This window comes from Phaethon lepturus, unplaced genomic scaffold (genome assembly GCF_000687285.1).
Source record: "Phaethon lepturus isolate BGI_N335 unplaced genomic scaffold, ASM68728v1 scaffold51968, whole genome shotgun sequence".
Taxonomy (NCBI): Eukaryota; Metazoa; Chordata; class Aves; order Phaethontiformes; family Phaethontidae; genus Phaethon; species Phaethon lepturus.
In genome coordinates, this window is record NW_010556486.1 from 3,305 (window position 1) to 18,740 (window position 15,436).

The 15,436-nt window shown below is 37.5% G+C and overlaps 1 protein-coding gene across 1 annotated transcript; it reads left to right on the plus strand.

Annotated features, from left to right (window-relative positions):
• The first annotated feature begins 626 nt into the window (after nucleotides 1-626).
• On the plus strand, nucleotides 627-14,479 carry ANKLE2 (ankyrin repeat and LEM domain containing 2). Its single transcript, XM_010292480.1, has 12 exons — nucleotides 627-1,104; nucleotides 2,185-2,376; nucleotides 3,635-3,828; nucleotides 4,792-4,980; nucleotides 5,277-5,399; nucleotides 5,790-5,856; nucleotides 6,503-6,684; nucleotides 8,162-8,268; nucleotides 9,145-9,338; nucleotides 10,293-11,019; nucleotides 11,593-11,724; nucleotides 14,242-14,479. The coding sequence occupies exons 1-12, from the start codon at nucleotides 627-629 to the stop codon at nucleotides 14,477-14,479; spliced, it is 2,823 nt and encodes a 940-aa protein (XP_010290782.1).
• Nucleotides 14,480-15,436: the final 957 nt, after the last annotated feature.

Sequence of the window (15,436 nt, forward strand, 5' to 3'; positions counted from 1 at the left end):
TCTGTCCAAATACAGGCTGGGAAACAGCATGTGTAAATAGTTCCAGCCTTGCATCATGGCCAGAGATAGACTACCCTGGTTGCTGCATCAAACTTAACACCTTACACTTTTGTCAGCTAGAAATTCGTATGGAAATAATAGAAATAGTGCTGTGCTTTTAGCTGGACGTGCTGCCTAACCAGGATCTCTTACTGGGGCTGACTAGTTGTCATGTTTTTGTGTTCCATTGCATACACAGATTGTTCCTTTCTTGGCAGGAATCAAATATTTTTTAGCCTGTCATAAATGTTCATGCATAAATATTCTGGATTGAATTTTTATCCCAAAAGAAATTTGAAAAGGACAAATGAGAATGAAATGTAAGCTGTAAATACTCTTTCAAGTAGTTGTGAGAGGAGAGGAAATAAATTCTTGGTATAAGTCTGATATATTAAAAACGTTTTTAATGTGTTGGGTTGAAAAATACTTTGACTTCTCTGCAACTGCGATAATCTCTTCAGAATCCCAAAAGTTATGAGACACTTTTTTCCTTGGCTTTAATACAGCATTTAAATAGAAGAAAAAAGTTGTGTTGTTCTTTACGGTTTATCTCTTCTTTTTTTGCCTTTCCTATAGGTGAAATAACAATGGATGCAATATTATCCCGATTGAAGCAGCTCACCCCTGATGAGCTTAGAGAAGAAATTGTAAGAGCAGGACTGAAATGTGGGCCCATTACCTCAACTACTAGGTTTATTTTTGAAAAAAAATTGGCTCAGGCATTGTTGGAGCAGCAAGGAGTGTTGGAGGAAAAAGGATCTGCTCTGTCAGAGGAGGCTGCTAGAAATGTCCCATCTGATAGTGGCTGGACAGAAGCACAAAAGGCTTTGAAAACTGCGGCAGTGAATCACAACAGTGAGAGAAGTGTCTCTGAAGAGGCAGACTTTGGGTACTGTGTAGGTCTGAACCCTCCAGAAGAAGATGCTGTGATGCACATGAACTGTTCAGCTGCGATCTGTGGAGCAGGATGTGCTGATTCACAGATTGGTACTCTGACACCGTCCAGAGATCCTCCACTATTCTATGGTGTTTGTCCAGTTTATGATGACATTTTAGCAAGGAATGGTAAATATTCATTCCTTTATTTCCAATGATAAGCACTTTACAGTCATGTCTAAGTACATCTTTTCCTATATAGCAGGTGATATGAACACCACTGTATTAATATTTGAAGCATTGCTTGAAGTATTTTTTTGTTTCTGTGAATAGCGTTTATTAGATCTTTTGAGGCAGGGGAACACAGTCACAAGACATCCCCGCTGTTCTGCCGCAATAGTTGATACACATGAGGATCCTCTACTAGGTGTAGCTCAGATGAAGAAAATTATTTCCTACTACTACTGTCATACCCATCCTGTGCCTTTAGAATTCATCCCTCTCAAGAATAAAAAAAGTAATCCTACAAATAAACAATCACAAACTATTTGTACTGTCGTCGGTTGAAGTTTAAATGGTCTAACAGATTTCCTGTTTTCCTTTCTATCTTAATGCTGACTGGTATCTAGAAGCATTGGTCATTCTTCACATTTTATTGATGAATACTGCAGTAAGGAATTATTAAATTACCTAGTGGCAGGATTACAGTAGTGCATAAAGGATCATTTACTCTGAGACAGTACTAAGTGTTCTTTCTCAGAAAAAGGATATTCAGTTACCTTTGTGATATCTGAATTGAACAAATTAACGATAATGCAAAAGGGGAGGAAGGAGAAGGACTTGATTAGTATCTAAGGTTCTGTGTAGAGGTCTCAAAGTTGTGACAGTCCATGGCTCACATCTTTGACCTTTCTGAACAAGACCATGGAAAGTAACGCAGGGTGAATAAGCCCTGAGTTAGCTTTTCAGTCTGGATGTGAAATACTCGCTTGTTGAAGCTGGCCCGCCTATTAAAAAAGATGTTATGATACTGATTGATACAAATGGCCAAACACTGTACACGTATCACCTGATATTAGCTGGAGTGTGTAAAATTCTTCTACTCTGTTTCCGAGAGGGAAAATTTAAAAGAACTTTTGATTCTTATGCCATGTTTGGTGGAGAAACAGAGACCAAAGCTGGAAGGATAGTCTTGAGAACTTTGTAATCTATTTCTAGGAACAAGTCTGAGATTATTGAAATAACAGCTTTGATTGTACTTTGTTGCAGAGAGAATACATGTTTATGAAGATAAAAAGGAAGCTCTCCAAGCTGTTAAGATGATTAAGGGTTCCCGTTTTAAAGCTTTTTCAAACAGAGAGGATGCTGAGAAATTTGCTAAAGGAATCTGTGATTATTTCCCATCTCCAAGCAAGTCCTCTTTATGTTTGTCTCCAGTGAAAATGGGATCATTTAACAGAGGTAAGTGAGGGTGTTCATCGTTGCACAGTATGTGCAATATACATGTAGTCTGTTAATTTTTTTATGAGAGAAGAAGCAACAACTTCATAACCAATATACTAATAACAGAAAAAATTTCAAAGGGTGAAGCATCTTAATACATTAAAGTCGCCGTAGAGTGGTATTTAAGGTAAGCTGGAAAGAAATGTTAGATCACAGCTCCAGAGCTTACTCGCCAAATAAAATTACTGTATAAATAGATCTGGCAACCAGTATTTAATTACATTTTTTCTGTGAAATAAATTAGAAACAGGCAATAAAAAGCATATTTTAATTTTTTAATTTCAATCTGGTTTTACTTCTACATGAAGCGATACTGTCACTGGAGGAATCATCCTTAAAGTTAATTGATGCTTTTCCAAGAAAGGACCACCAAAGTTTGTGTACAGAAATAAAAAAGGAAGTAGAGTGTGTTGGAATCCTGCCATTTCTTTTGTAAGGAATTACCGCAAAAGTAAATTGGAGCCCCAGGAATCTATGGAAAGACTGCTTTTTGTGTTTTAAAATACAAGGTTTGGCCTTTAGTGTATCGTTTCTATGGTCTATGTTATGATAAAGTGAAGTGGTTACATTTAAAAGCAATTGTCATTGCTCTGGTTCGCATGAATTTTACGCTGAAAAATGTTGCTCTTCTTCTAAAACTGAAATGTTCATACTGGCCTGGATAGATACATTGCTTAGTAATCTATGGTTATATTTGGTAGGATTTGATTTTACTCGTGGACTTCAGGATTTTCAGGATTAATAAAATGCCGATAAAATTGCATAGTATATTAAAACTGTATGTAACTGTTAAGTAAGTTTGTAAGTTCAGAAGTAAAATGATCATATTTCACAGTGTTCCCAGTTAGTAGATTAAAGGGACTTGGTAGTGACGGAACTGCAAAAACAATTTTAATATTCAGAAAATTCTTACTTATTTTTGAATTTTGCTTTTAAGTTTGGATGGAAGTAGATTGGTAATTATAAAAATTTACCCATTCGTATTAAAATCTGAAACAGTTTTACAAGAGGATTAAGTCATATTCTCCTCCTTCCCTACTAACTACTAGTATTTTTTAAATGTCTTGTTATTGACTTCATTTTTTTTATTCCTGTACATTAAAGATGCAAAGTTAATACGTATTTTAGATTAAAAGCTTATTTTCATGGTCTGGGTATGAAAATAATGATCACTGAAAAGAATGTATCTAGAAACATGTTACTTGTGTTTTGACAGATGGCTTATGCTCCTCTGAGACCGAAACTGCTAATAAGGAGAGAGCCAACAGTTACAAAAGTCCACGTACTCAAGATCTTACCGCTAAACTTCGGAAAGCGGTCGAGAAAGGAGATATAGCAACATTTTCAGAACTTATCTGGAGTAACCCTCGCTATCTGATTGGGTCGGGAGACAATCCAACAGTTGTGCAGGTAAAAAAAAAAAAAAAAAAATCCAAGTTCTGGTTTAGTGATTTAGCTTTGAGGCCTGATAAGCAGAACTGGAAGGAATGTTGTTTCCTACTCTTCCTGCAAGATACCTTGTTTCCACCAGGGCAAAGTTTCTCAGTGTTCGTTGATAGTAGCTGAAAGCTAAGAGAAGCATGGCAGTTGTCTGTCTTGCATAAGTCACCCATCATAGCTGAGAGCTCGCTTTGCTCCAGAAGAGCTAGAGTAAAGAAACTGAGTATGCAGTTCTTTAGGGGAAGAACAGTTTTATCCAGCAGTGAAAGAATAGTCTTGTCTAAAGTATTAATCTCCTCCAAATAATTCCAGTCTTTTTTAAATAGAATGGTTTTAAGGAACGGGGTAGTGCCTAGGCTGTAACTAGGTGTTCCTACAGCACTGCTTACCTAGGCACCACCGTTAAATTTCAGAACGTGCTCTGCATCTAAAATCCGTGTGTAAGGTACCATTTAGCAGACGCTGGCAATCTTACCTTAACAAATGACTTCTATCAGAGCAGCTTTGTGAAGTTGTTGAAATCTTGTATGTAATACATTACAGCAAACTGAGTTTTACATATATAGATATACACAGATATTTTCCTGCTTTTTTTATACACTGAACCTCCTATCTCCTTTTATTATGTGATACCTTAACAGACCTTCTTTACCACATTTTTGCCCTATATGTAAAAAAAGACTATAGCTGAGTGTAAGAATAACGTGGGTATAAAGATGTGTAAGTCTTTATCGTATAATTTACTGCAGTTCTGCATGTTTACATATTGTTTTCTAAACATCTTTTCCTAATAAAATATTAAGAAACAAAAATCTAAATATAAGACTTGGTGTGGGAACCTTTGTATTTTCACAGTTGAATCAGTTAAGCATATGGGTGTAAGAAAGCTGTTTAGATTTCAGTTCATTCTTATGTTTGTCTTTCTTTTTTCAGGAAGGGTGTAGGTACAATGTCATGCATGTTGCTGCCAAGGAGAATCAATCCGGTATCTGCCAGTTACTACTGGACACTTTGGAAAATCCTGAATTTATGCGGCTTATGTATCCAGATGATAATGATACAATGTTGAAGAATCGCATCCAATATATTGTTGACCTTTACCTTAATACACCAGATAAAATGGTAATATTTGAACGTTTGGAGTTTCTTATTATTGTGGAAACAATTGGAAGGTGTTAAGGATGTGTAAGGGAGAAGGCAAAACAATAGAAGGGGATACTTCTAGCAAAATGAGCTATTAACGAGTTTTGTGCATTTTAATAATTATTATTCTACAGTATGGTTGGAAAAGGTCTATTAAGAGCCCTGATAATTGGTCATGACATTTGTTTACTTTTCCCAGTCTCAAAATATAATACGTGGGATTGACTTTACCATGTTTCCAAATGCATGTGAATTTTCCCTTTTTCCCACTGCAGGGATTTGATACTCCCTTGCATTTTGCCTGCAAGTTTGGGAATTTGGATGTTGTTAATGTGCTTACCTCACACCCAGCTATTGTAAAAAACCCAAGAAACAAGTATGATCAAACTCCAGCGGAAGTAAGTCTCTCTGTCCACAAGAAACCCGAAAGTGTTATGCCTAATCAGTATTTTTCAAGTTCAAACATTTACTGACTGCTGTAGGTAGAAGGCTTGTAGTCGGATACTAGTGTCATGATTAGAGTGTAAATCTTTGGTAACATTAACAATATTTTATGTTGATTGTGCCTGAGGAAAAGTTCTAGACTTTATGATTCACTGCCTTTTCTTTACAATATCCATGTTATGGATGTGGATGTATTTTAGTGGTTTGTTTTACTAGGAATTAAAAGTACTGGATGAGATGGGTAGAGACCAGTAATGTGACTATTCAAAAAGAACACACACTGTAGTTGATTTGAGATGCGTGTCTTACACTTTACTAACAAACAACTAAAATTATATTAACAGGTAGTTTGTGAAAGAAGCAAGAATAAATCTGCAGAATTGAAAGAAAAACTGAGAGAGTATTTGAAAGGTCTGTATTCAGAGTTTTATGCTGTATCGGGCATGTGTTTTGGCTCTTTGCTGTCTTCTATTCTGTTGCCTTCTGTAGCATTCAAGTGCTGTGAAAACCAAAGAGAAACTCTAAAACTGACAAGGAACAGAAAACTTCTTGTCTTTTAAATTACATGGTCAAAGCTCTTACTGTATGGATCAGTATGGATCACAAGGTTATCCTCATAGCTCTGTAATGTAGGCATGGCCCTTATTTTATTCAGTGAGCCTAAAGCAGAAGTTAAATCTAAAAGCAAACAAAAGACCTTTACAGAGCAAGAGGTTTATTTGTCACGCTGGGGAGTCGTGTAATTTCTTTGACATAGAACTTTTCACTGGTTTGTCACATGTGGGCTTAGGCATTTGCAGAAGGAGGTTTTGAAATTTGTTGAAGACGTTTAGGGAAGGGACATATGTATCAGTGCAGGTATTTTTGTATTTGAGAGAGAAGAATAGAATCTGTAAGCAGGCAAAAAATATCGAAAGAGTGAGTTTGAATTACAAGTAGTTTTACTAAGGAAATATAGTCAGATGGTTAAGTGTACAGGTGTACTGACATTCTAGGAAGAAGCAGCAGGATAATGTAACATAAACTTCTTAAGAAAGATTTGTTTTATTTATTTTAGGTCGATACTACGTACCACTCTTGAGAGCAGAAGACAATTCCTCAGCTCCTGTAATTGGTGCCCCATGGTCACCCGATCAGACAGATGATAGCCCCCAGAGGCCTTTATCTAAATACACTGGCAGCCCCAAAGATCCAGTATTGTCGATAAGAGCTTTCGCAGGCCCCATGAGCCCCTCAAAGGTAAGGAGAGAACTTCATATGACTTTAATGCCTATTTTTTCCCTTTTTTTAATAAAGACCCATTAGAAGATCCACCCATGGTTCATTGTGTGCTGTAGCTTGCTCCTGTTACAGGTTCTGGCTCTCTTTTTCTTGAAGAGACGGATCTTCCTTTGTAGAGAAGGAGTATCACAGAAAGTTCTGTTTTTTTATTGCTGAAAACAGAGAAGTGTGGTGTAAATAAGAAGAGTGGAAGTTCAGTCAAAAGAAAGTTTTTCTTTTCTTTTTCCTATTGGAATCTATTGAAAGAGCACTCTCCGACAAACCTTTCATTGTCTTAACAGATAATTGCTCTAACTTTCTAATCTGAAACAAGCCTTTCAATGTGTTTATGAATCCATTTTAAAAAATCTTAACTATACCTTTATCTGATTTCTAGAAGTCGACACGGGATGTTAGTAGCAGTTTATCACCTCTGCTTGTTGAATTAACATTAATATTTTTTTCTAAATGGAAAAACTGATGACCAAGTAGTAGATGTTGGGATAGTTTGGGAAAAGTATTAATTGTATAGTAGAAAAGCAAAGTCTTTAGTTTTCAGGAGGAATACTTAGATACCAGTTTAAAGGTATTGTAAGTTTCTAGGCATTTCTTTGACTCATGTGTTTAATATGAACATGTTGGAAGTATGACGGCTTTAGAAATAGTGAAAAAATACAGTTGAGGACTTTAATGTCATTTAATGTCATTTAATGCTTGAATTCTACCAGAACTGAGTTTTACCAAAATGCTTAATGCTTTTTCTTCTAAATATACTCATTGATCAATTTTCTGTTCACCTGAAAAATTTTGCCTTTACCTAGGGATTAAACAATGCATAATTTGATTACTGACAGATACTTTTAATGTCTGAATACAATTCTCAGTCATTGTTGCTGATTTTTGTCACATAAAGATAAAGTTTGGGATTTTACAAAAATCCATTAGTTTACTCCCTTCAGCATTTCAAATTCAAACTTCAGAATAAACAGCAAGAATATATTCTAATAATGTAGCAAGTCCACATAATCAAATATATACATATAAAAATATCGCCTTTGCCTCCTGGAAAAGAGACCAAGAGAATATTTATCATTAAATGAAATTATAATGGCATGGGAAAATTCTAAGACGTGTTTCCTGCTGCACACAAATTAAAACCAGGCAGATTTAGTACCTATAGTTAACTTTAAGGTGGTTATACATTATGGCCCTTACTCTTTTAATAAGCAGTTACGAGATCAAAGTAACCAGTAATAATGGGAGGAGTAACTTTAGATCCAGTATGAGATTCTTCATAGCTAGAGTTGAGCAATACTTGCGGCAGAAGTGGAGTTGTTTACGTGTAGACAGAAAACAGCTAAATGTCTTCTAGACTTACAGGCAGACGTTTAGCCAACACCCAGCTATCTTCATATTGTGCGGGCTACTTTTTAAAAATTACCTCTGTTTTTTAAAGGCCGAAGAATTTCGCAGGCTTTGGAAGACTCCACCTCGAGAGAGAGCTGGCTTCTTTCACAATGTCAGGAAATCTGATCTGGAGAGAGGTGTTGAAAGAGTTGGAAGGTATCTAAAACAGTATCAGTGTAAAAAAGCAGCAATAGAGCAATTAAAAGCAAAAGACTTGTGCTGAAAGTATGGTTAATTACTTACTGAACTGTTATCTTCAGGCAAAAGTTACCGGCAGAAATATTTCTGAAGTATATTGTAGTTGGATTTTTACTGTATTTTTGTGTAAAACAAAATAGCTAAAAATGTGAGCGCTAGCTTTCTTAGCTTTGGAAATTAAGAAAAAGATATTTGAACTATTATTGATGGTATGTATAGAATGCTTTTCTGAAACATTGTCAGAAGATCTAAAATTATGCATAGCCTACTTTCTCTGTAAAATTGAGGCAGTGTTAAAAAGATAGCAGAATGGAAAGATCCTAATGCAGATGTTCTGCTTTATAAAAGCTGTGTGTTGTGGTGTGTGTCCTTGCTGCTAGAATATCTTGTATCGGCAATATATGGAAAAAACATACTTTGTTAAAAGATGATTAGATTTCTTTCTTGAAAATACCCCCTCACTTCCTCCTACCTTCTCCTGTTCCCAAGTAGAAAAAGGTATTGAATGGAGAATCATTCAAATTATGCCTGCATCAGTGGGGATTCATCTCTCTCTGATGTCTAGATACAGTCAGCTTAAAAATGGCAATATTTATGGTGCTAACTTTAAGAATAGTAGATTAAATTTGAGAAATATTCTGGAAAATTAGATGGTACTATGTTTGCTAAGGATGTGTATATCACTTTTGCAGACTGTTGATCGTTGCAGAATTGTGTTGCCTAGTTGCACGTTTATACTCTTATTAATAGCTGATAAAATGTGTTCAGAAAAGTTATTGTCAAAACTAATATTTATGTCTTCACAAATGATTCGTTTTATTTTATTTATTGCAGGGAGTTAGCTCATGAACTGGGGTTCCCGTGGGTTGAATACTGGGAATTTCTGGGCTGTTTTGTTGATCTGTCTTCCCAGGAGGGGTTGCGAAAATTAGAAGAGTACCTGAGTCATCGGGAAATGAGCGAAAAGGCTCAGCAAGAAACAGGGGAAAATGAAACCTGCAATAGATATAAAACTCCACATCCTTCTGGTAAGGAAAAGGGCAAATGCTACAAACAACAGGATGTACCTAGGGAGAAGCGGGAGGGAAAAAGCTTGGTGCCCAGGGGAAGTAATATTCACCTGTTATGCTTTCTATTATTAACCTGTTATCCAAACAGTCTGATGATAGCACTGAAAAAGTAGCTAGCAATGCTGTGAATGTAGGAGAATTAGAACACACCTCATTAGATGTTTGCTATCTTTCATATAAAGTACTTTATTTGATTGTAGCCCCCAAATGAAATTCCTATAAGAAAACCTCTATCTTCAGTATGTTTTTACTCAGAGCATTTGGGAGTTCATCTTAGAGTACAGAATTTTGTAATCCACAGATACAGAATAACTAACTTCTTAAAGGAATAATTCTTTACAGTAGAGTGTGACAGACTGAACAAAACCCAGGAAAGCTTTTACACTTTCTTAGACCACTGCTTGCCGTGTGTTTATGGGAGGCACGTGCTAGTCCCAAATCTTGTGCTCCTTCCTCCTTTCCTGGGTGACTATAGATCTGAAGGGGCTCTGGTACTGGGGTAAACCTGGGGCTAACAAGGCCCTGCAGGATAGCCATTGGACTAGTCATAAGCTTTTGTGCTCTGGAAGAGATGAAAACTTAAGCTATTCTATATTAATAACATTTTTCCTACCCTATTCTGCTTTATTCTGACTTTATCCTTTGTTGTTGGTTAATGATTGAAGTGAGGAGTGTAGGAAATACAGTTCTCGGATGACTAGGATATAAAAGGTTATTTGCAAAAAAGATACAGCCATAATGTTGTCACTTTGCATTTGTAGCTTTAGCTAGGTTAGTTCATGCTGTTGCGTAAATAAAATTAGAGAGGAATTCAATAAACAGAATAAGGCATAAAGACTGTGTGTTTGTTCCTACTTTATTTGATCGGCGTTCTGTTTTTTTATGTGTTACTCCTATTAAAATTGTTTACAGGCAAGAGTAGAAAGTGCTGCAATTCTATTTCTGTTGGAGCATTTTTGGATGAGGATGATGATGACATGAGCTTGGAAGAAATTAAAAACAGACAAAATGCAGCACGGAATGTCGGCCAACCTGTTGTGTCCAAAGAACCTAGCATTGATGCTATTGGAGACGCCGAGTGTGATATCTTGTCAATGGAGCGCACAGCAAACATTATAGAAATGTCAGGTCACCCGAGGCACTACGAAAAGGCAGCTTCTTCCAGCAAAAATGGATTTTGTAATCCTGTGTCCAGTGAAAGGATAATTAGTGACAGAAAGCATTTGCGTGATGGAGAACAATGCCTTGTATCGCCCGTTTCAAATTTAATGTCAGAATTTGAAAGCCTGTCATTCCAAGAACAAGAGGTTGCAGGAGAATCAAAAAAAATCACTGAAAAAACTGAGAGTGAGAGAATTCTGGCTGAAGGAGCCAGTCAGGTGAGACTATCCAAGGACCATCTTGATAAGACCTGCTATGCAGTTTCAGTGGCAAGTTCTTCTGAGCCAAGTGTTACAGGTAAACCTGGAGAGACCAAGTTAAGGACAGAACACAAAATACCGTCAGAAAAGGAAAGACTGTCCATGGAGTCTGTAATTCAGACTAATGAGGCGCAACAACGTCAAGAACTTTCTTCCCAGAAATTTCTTTTGAAGGCTTCACCCACAAATGACAATTCTAAGAAGTTATTCCTGCTTGGGTAAGAATTGTCTTTTTTTAACGCTTAATTTGTCCTTTGGTCTATGTATGCAAAACAAGATGCTTTTTATATCATCACTGACAGCAAGGTTGAGATTATGTGATACTAAGCAACACTTCTTGCAGTCAGCCTTGAATGATCATCTCTAAGTGCTTCAATGCCTGTACAGTAGCCGTACAGTTCTCTTGCAACTAATTCCCTAAATACTGTATCTAAAAAAGAAGGAAGGAGAAGTCCTTGTTTTGAAATCAGTTAACTTTTGTGATTTACCATTCATCTGTCAGGCTTATGACTTCATGGTGAGCCTGACTTAGATTAACAAAGTGTTTACTACATTTTTGGGATGTCCTCAAATGAAATTTTCAAAACTTCTATTTTATGAGACTATTGTGTAATAATGGACAGTCATGTATGTGTGCGCCTGCTGGAAAAAGTTCATAGAGAAACTACGTTTATGGAGGAGCATGGGCAATCTGTTTGCTTGTATCAAAAATAGATGCTTTGGAATTGGGATGTTTTATTGCCTGAACAAATACGTAGTTCTCTTTTCATCTAGTTCTGTTTCTATTCTAGGGAGCAGCCCTCGAAGCTGGATAGTGACGTCTTAGCAGCTATAGAAGCAGTAGAGATTGATCCACAGAAATACCCGATGATTTACAAATGGAAGCATGCAGTGCAGTCGTACTCTTCATCTGACAGGCAAAGGTATTTCTGCAAATTCCATCAGATGAGTTGAAATAAAATTTTAGGAGGTCAGCTGCAGAGCAGCTTGAATAGCTAGCATTTTAGGCCTTGTTGCTCACAAAACCCTTGTTTTATTAATATTTTAATATTCAACTGTACTAACTATTAGTGTGTTGCTGAAATTAATCACCAAGCGTTTTTGGCTGGGGTCTACTAGTAAGGAAAGTTTACTGGTGCTGCAGTCAAATTCCTTCCATTACGCTGCAGTTCCAAATAACTTCAGCATATCTAGACAAAGCAAGCAGAAGATGAAGGTCCCGAGCGCGTAAGCGTTTTCCAGTTGGCAAATGCCTCCGTGTGCCGATGCATTGCTTGGTACTTGGATCCTTCATTGGTCTTAGTGGTTGTTGTGATGTCAGCTGCTAATTCATCCCTGTTGTGGAAGCGGCGCAATGGTGTTGTATTGCTCTGAGGTACTTAGGTTGTGCAGTGTGATATTAAAGTGAATTTAGCATCTCCAGGCATATTTTTATTTTTACCCTTTATTACCCCAGTCCAAGGGAATTGTTAGTGTGAATGATGGCATGTGTTAAGTTTTTAGAAAGAACATCATGTTTTGCTAGACAAATAATGGAAGCAGACCACATTTGTTGGGATGCCTGAAGGCATGTTATGCCATTTATGTTTTATTCTGAATGCTGTTGCTTCTGGGGACCCAAAGCGACAGTTTTTACACAAGTGGCAGCTTCTGGTGTAATGGTATTAAGGTGAAGATTTATTTCCATTGTGACAGATGTTGGTCAGAACACCTTGCTTAGACAGCCTCCAGTTTATACGTAGTCACAATAAAGTTCTTGGAAAAGAAACAGATGACCCAGTGCCACACAACAGATTGGAAGGGGGCAGGAACAGAAAGCCATCAAATGACCTGTACTGACTTCCTTTTGTTTCTTCTAACTGTCTTAAATGCGTGAAATTCCACTTACTATGATAACTGTTTCCACTAAGAAGTTCTCAATACAGGTATTAAACATCCATTTTTCAAAACCTGCTTTAAAGACAGAATCTTTAAAGCTCTGCCGGAGCTTGGGAGAAGTTTTAAAATGTAATTGACTGGCTTGCTTTGCCACAAAATTGAGAGTAGGAGTTGGGAACCAGCAGCTGAGAAGGGCAGCAGAGATTGGAGCAGGAGAAATGTTGTGGGAAGAGTTGAAACAACATGCGACAGGGCTGAAAGGAGTACAGATGGTAAGTGGAAGGAGAGATGCTGCCCAGTGTGGGGAAGCAAGCAGCTTGCTTTTGTTGCTTTATTTCAAGTAGTGCACTGAAGCAGGGCCATCAAGTACAGTTTTAGAAAAAACATGAAGCTCATGAAGATTTTTCTGTGATATAAAGTGGAGTAGAAACAGGGAAATATTTTCATATACCTGGCTGATACGGTGTCCTCGTACCACTTCATTTTTCAAAGTCAAATTATCTTGTTCCCTGATTTTTGTGATTAATTTTTTGAAAGAGGCTAATTATTAGGCTTTTTTCATTCTTGTTCCACTGGCTGAAAGGTCCAAAGCATCCTGAAGTGCTAAAGTTTAACAGAAGATTTCTAGGTGCAATCACTGTTCTATCACATAAGTAAAAACAATTGCGGTAATTATTTGATAGTGCCACGGCTTGCTCTGTCAACCTCCACGATTTTGCAGTGCTACCTGTGCCAAAGGCAAAGAAAAGACATGCTAGATCACTTTGTGTTTAGGTATGTGGGATTCTGACTGCAAAAATCAGACCTAGTGATACAGATACCAGGAGGTCTGTCAGAAGAAAAATATTTTCAGAAGGTTTTAAGTAAGTTGTGTGTGTGCGTATCTTTCGTAGTTGGGGGGGTGGGTTGTTTTTTATTTATTTTTGAAAACCTTACAAAAAATCTTCAGCTTGTACCATGTTTTCTGTAGTGGCTCATCTTAAGAAATCGCCTCACGTGTAAAAGAACGAATGATTCACATGTGCTAGAATCAACCTTTTGTCGTTCTGCCTTCCTTAAGAAAGGAAAGGTTTTGCAGAAAGGTTTTTCAATTTAACAAAGGAAATACTTGGTTCTGCTTTCAAAGACATTTTAGATCCTAGTTCTTGCTGATTTAAGGAGAAAATCTGACCCTGACTATATCGAAAAATACACTACTTCTGTGGCAGCCAGACACCAAGACTGTTTTTCAAAAGGAGGGGGGAAATCGTGCTGAGGATCAGGTGAGCTTTGATCTTGATGCCATTTTCCAGCGGGGCCATTGGACTAAAATTGTCCAGGTGCTTCACAAGCACCCGTTTCTTTTCTTAACGGCCATTTTGGAGCAAATGACGTCTCGCTGATGAGGCAACATGTTCACATACAATACGTTGTGCTGTCGCTGTCTTCTCAAACCTCTTACCAGTTACGATTTTTCTCTGCTGGTGCATTATTTCTAAGGCCTACGAGTGATGCCGAGTGAAATTACTTTTCTCCTCGCTGCAGTTTTCTTAACAAAATGCAAAATGACTTGTTTGTTTCAGTTGGCCAAGTCCAGCACTGAAGGCAAGATTCAAGTCCCAAACCGTCGCTGCCAGCCTTCCAAATGCTGCAGTATATTCTAGTTCAGGAAGAAATAGTCCCATAACAGGAAGTCCAGGAAAATACAGCAATGCCACCTCATTCTCTCCAGAGCCTGGGAGTCCTGGGCGCTACAGTCCAGCTTGCGTCAACCATGCCCTGTTAAAACCACGTTACTTTTTGGAGCCTCCTGCCCACTAAAATATGATTCATCTTCCTGGGACTTCAGTGGAGGAAAAAAACTATAATGTTACTGAAGTGACATGAGGTTTGTACTTGGCTATTTATTTTTCCTCAGTTGAGGACAACTGTATGTTAAAAAAAATGGAATATATGTCTTTATGCCATATACAAGATAGATTGCTGGTGATATGCAAGAAGTTAGTGACAGGCAGTGCAGTTGTCCAGTAGCTATGATTAACCCTTGGTGCCAGTAAAGTGAGCTGAACCTTTACTTAGAAACAGTGGTATTTCACCATCGCCCATTGTCGTCGTAATGAGCCCGTTAGCCCTCAGCTGCATTTCTTTTGCTTGGATAGTCTGGAGGAAGCACATCATCAGTAAGCTGAAATCTTACGAGAGGGAATTGGTGACAGGAAGTAAAATGTTCTTCTGCTGGCAGGGGGAACGCTCCCAAGTGAAAAGCCTAAAACAATGGCTGGGTAATGACAACTTTCCAGTACTGAGTGTGACTGTGAGCCTGGCCATAAACAGAAGGCAAGCGTTTTATAGCCAGCAGTTTGATTCTAGACAGTTGAACACACACACACTCTTTTTTTTTATATATATATATATATATATATACACACACACGTGTACGTATGCACGTATTTGCACAGAAAACCTTGAGTCTTTGCTTGTTCTGAGGCTGTTAAAAACACCGTGACGTACTGCGTGTTTTAGTAAAAGGTCACTATAGAAATTACTGGTATTCCTGTAAAAGTAAGTTTGAAAATTAAAAAAACTAAGAATTAGCTGTTTTTTTTCCCACCGAAGCTTTTAACATTAGCAGATTTTAATAGCTATTACACAAAAGCACATCAGCAATAATTTCAGCTAATTTACCAGCAAGATACCTTAATGGTCTAGTTAGTTTGTAATACATTAGAGTGGTAGCCAGTGACCTGTGATTGTGTCTCCTTCTTTTCCCACTGGGGG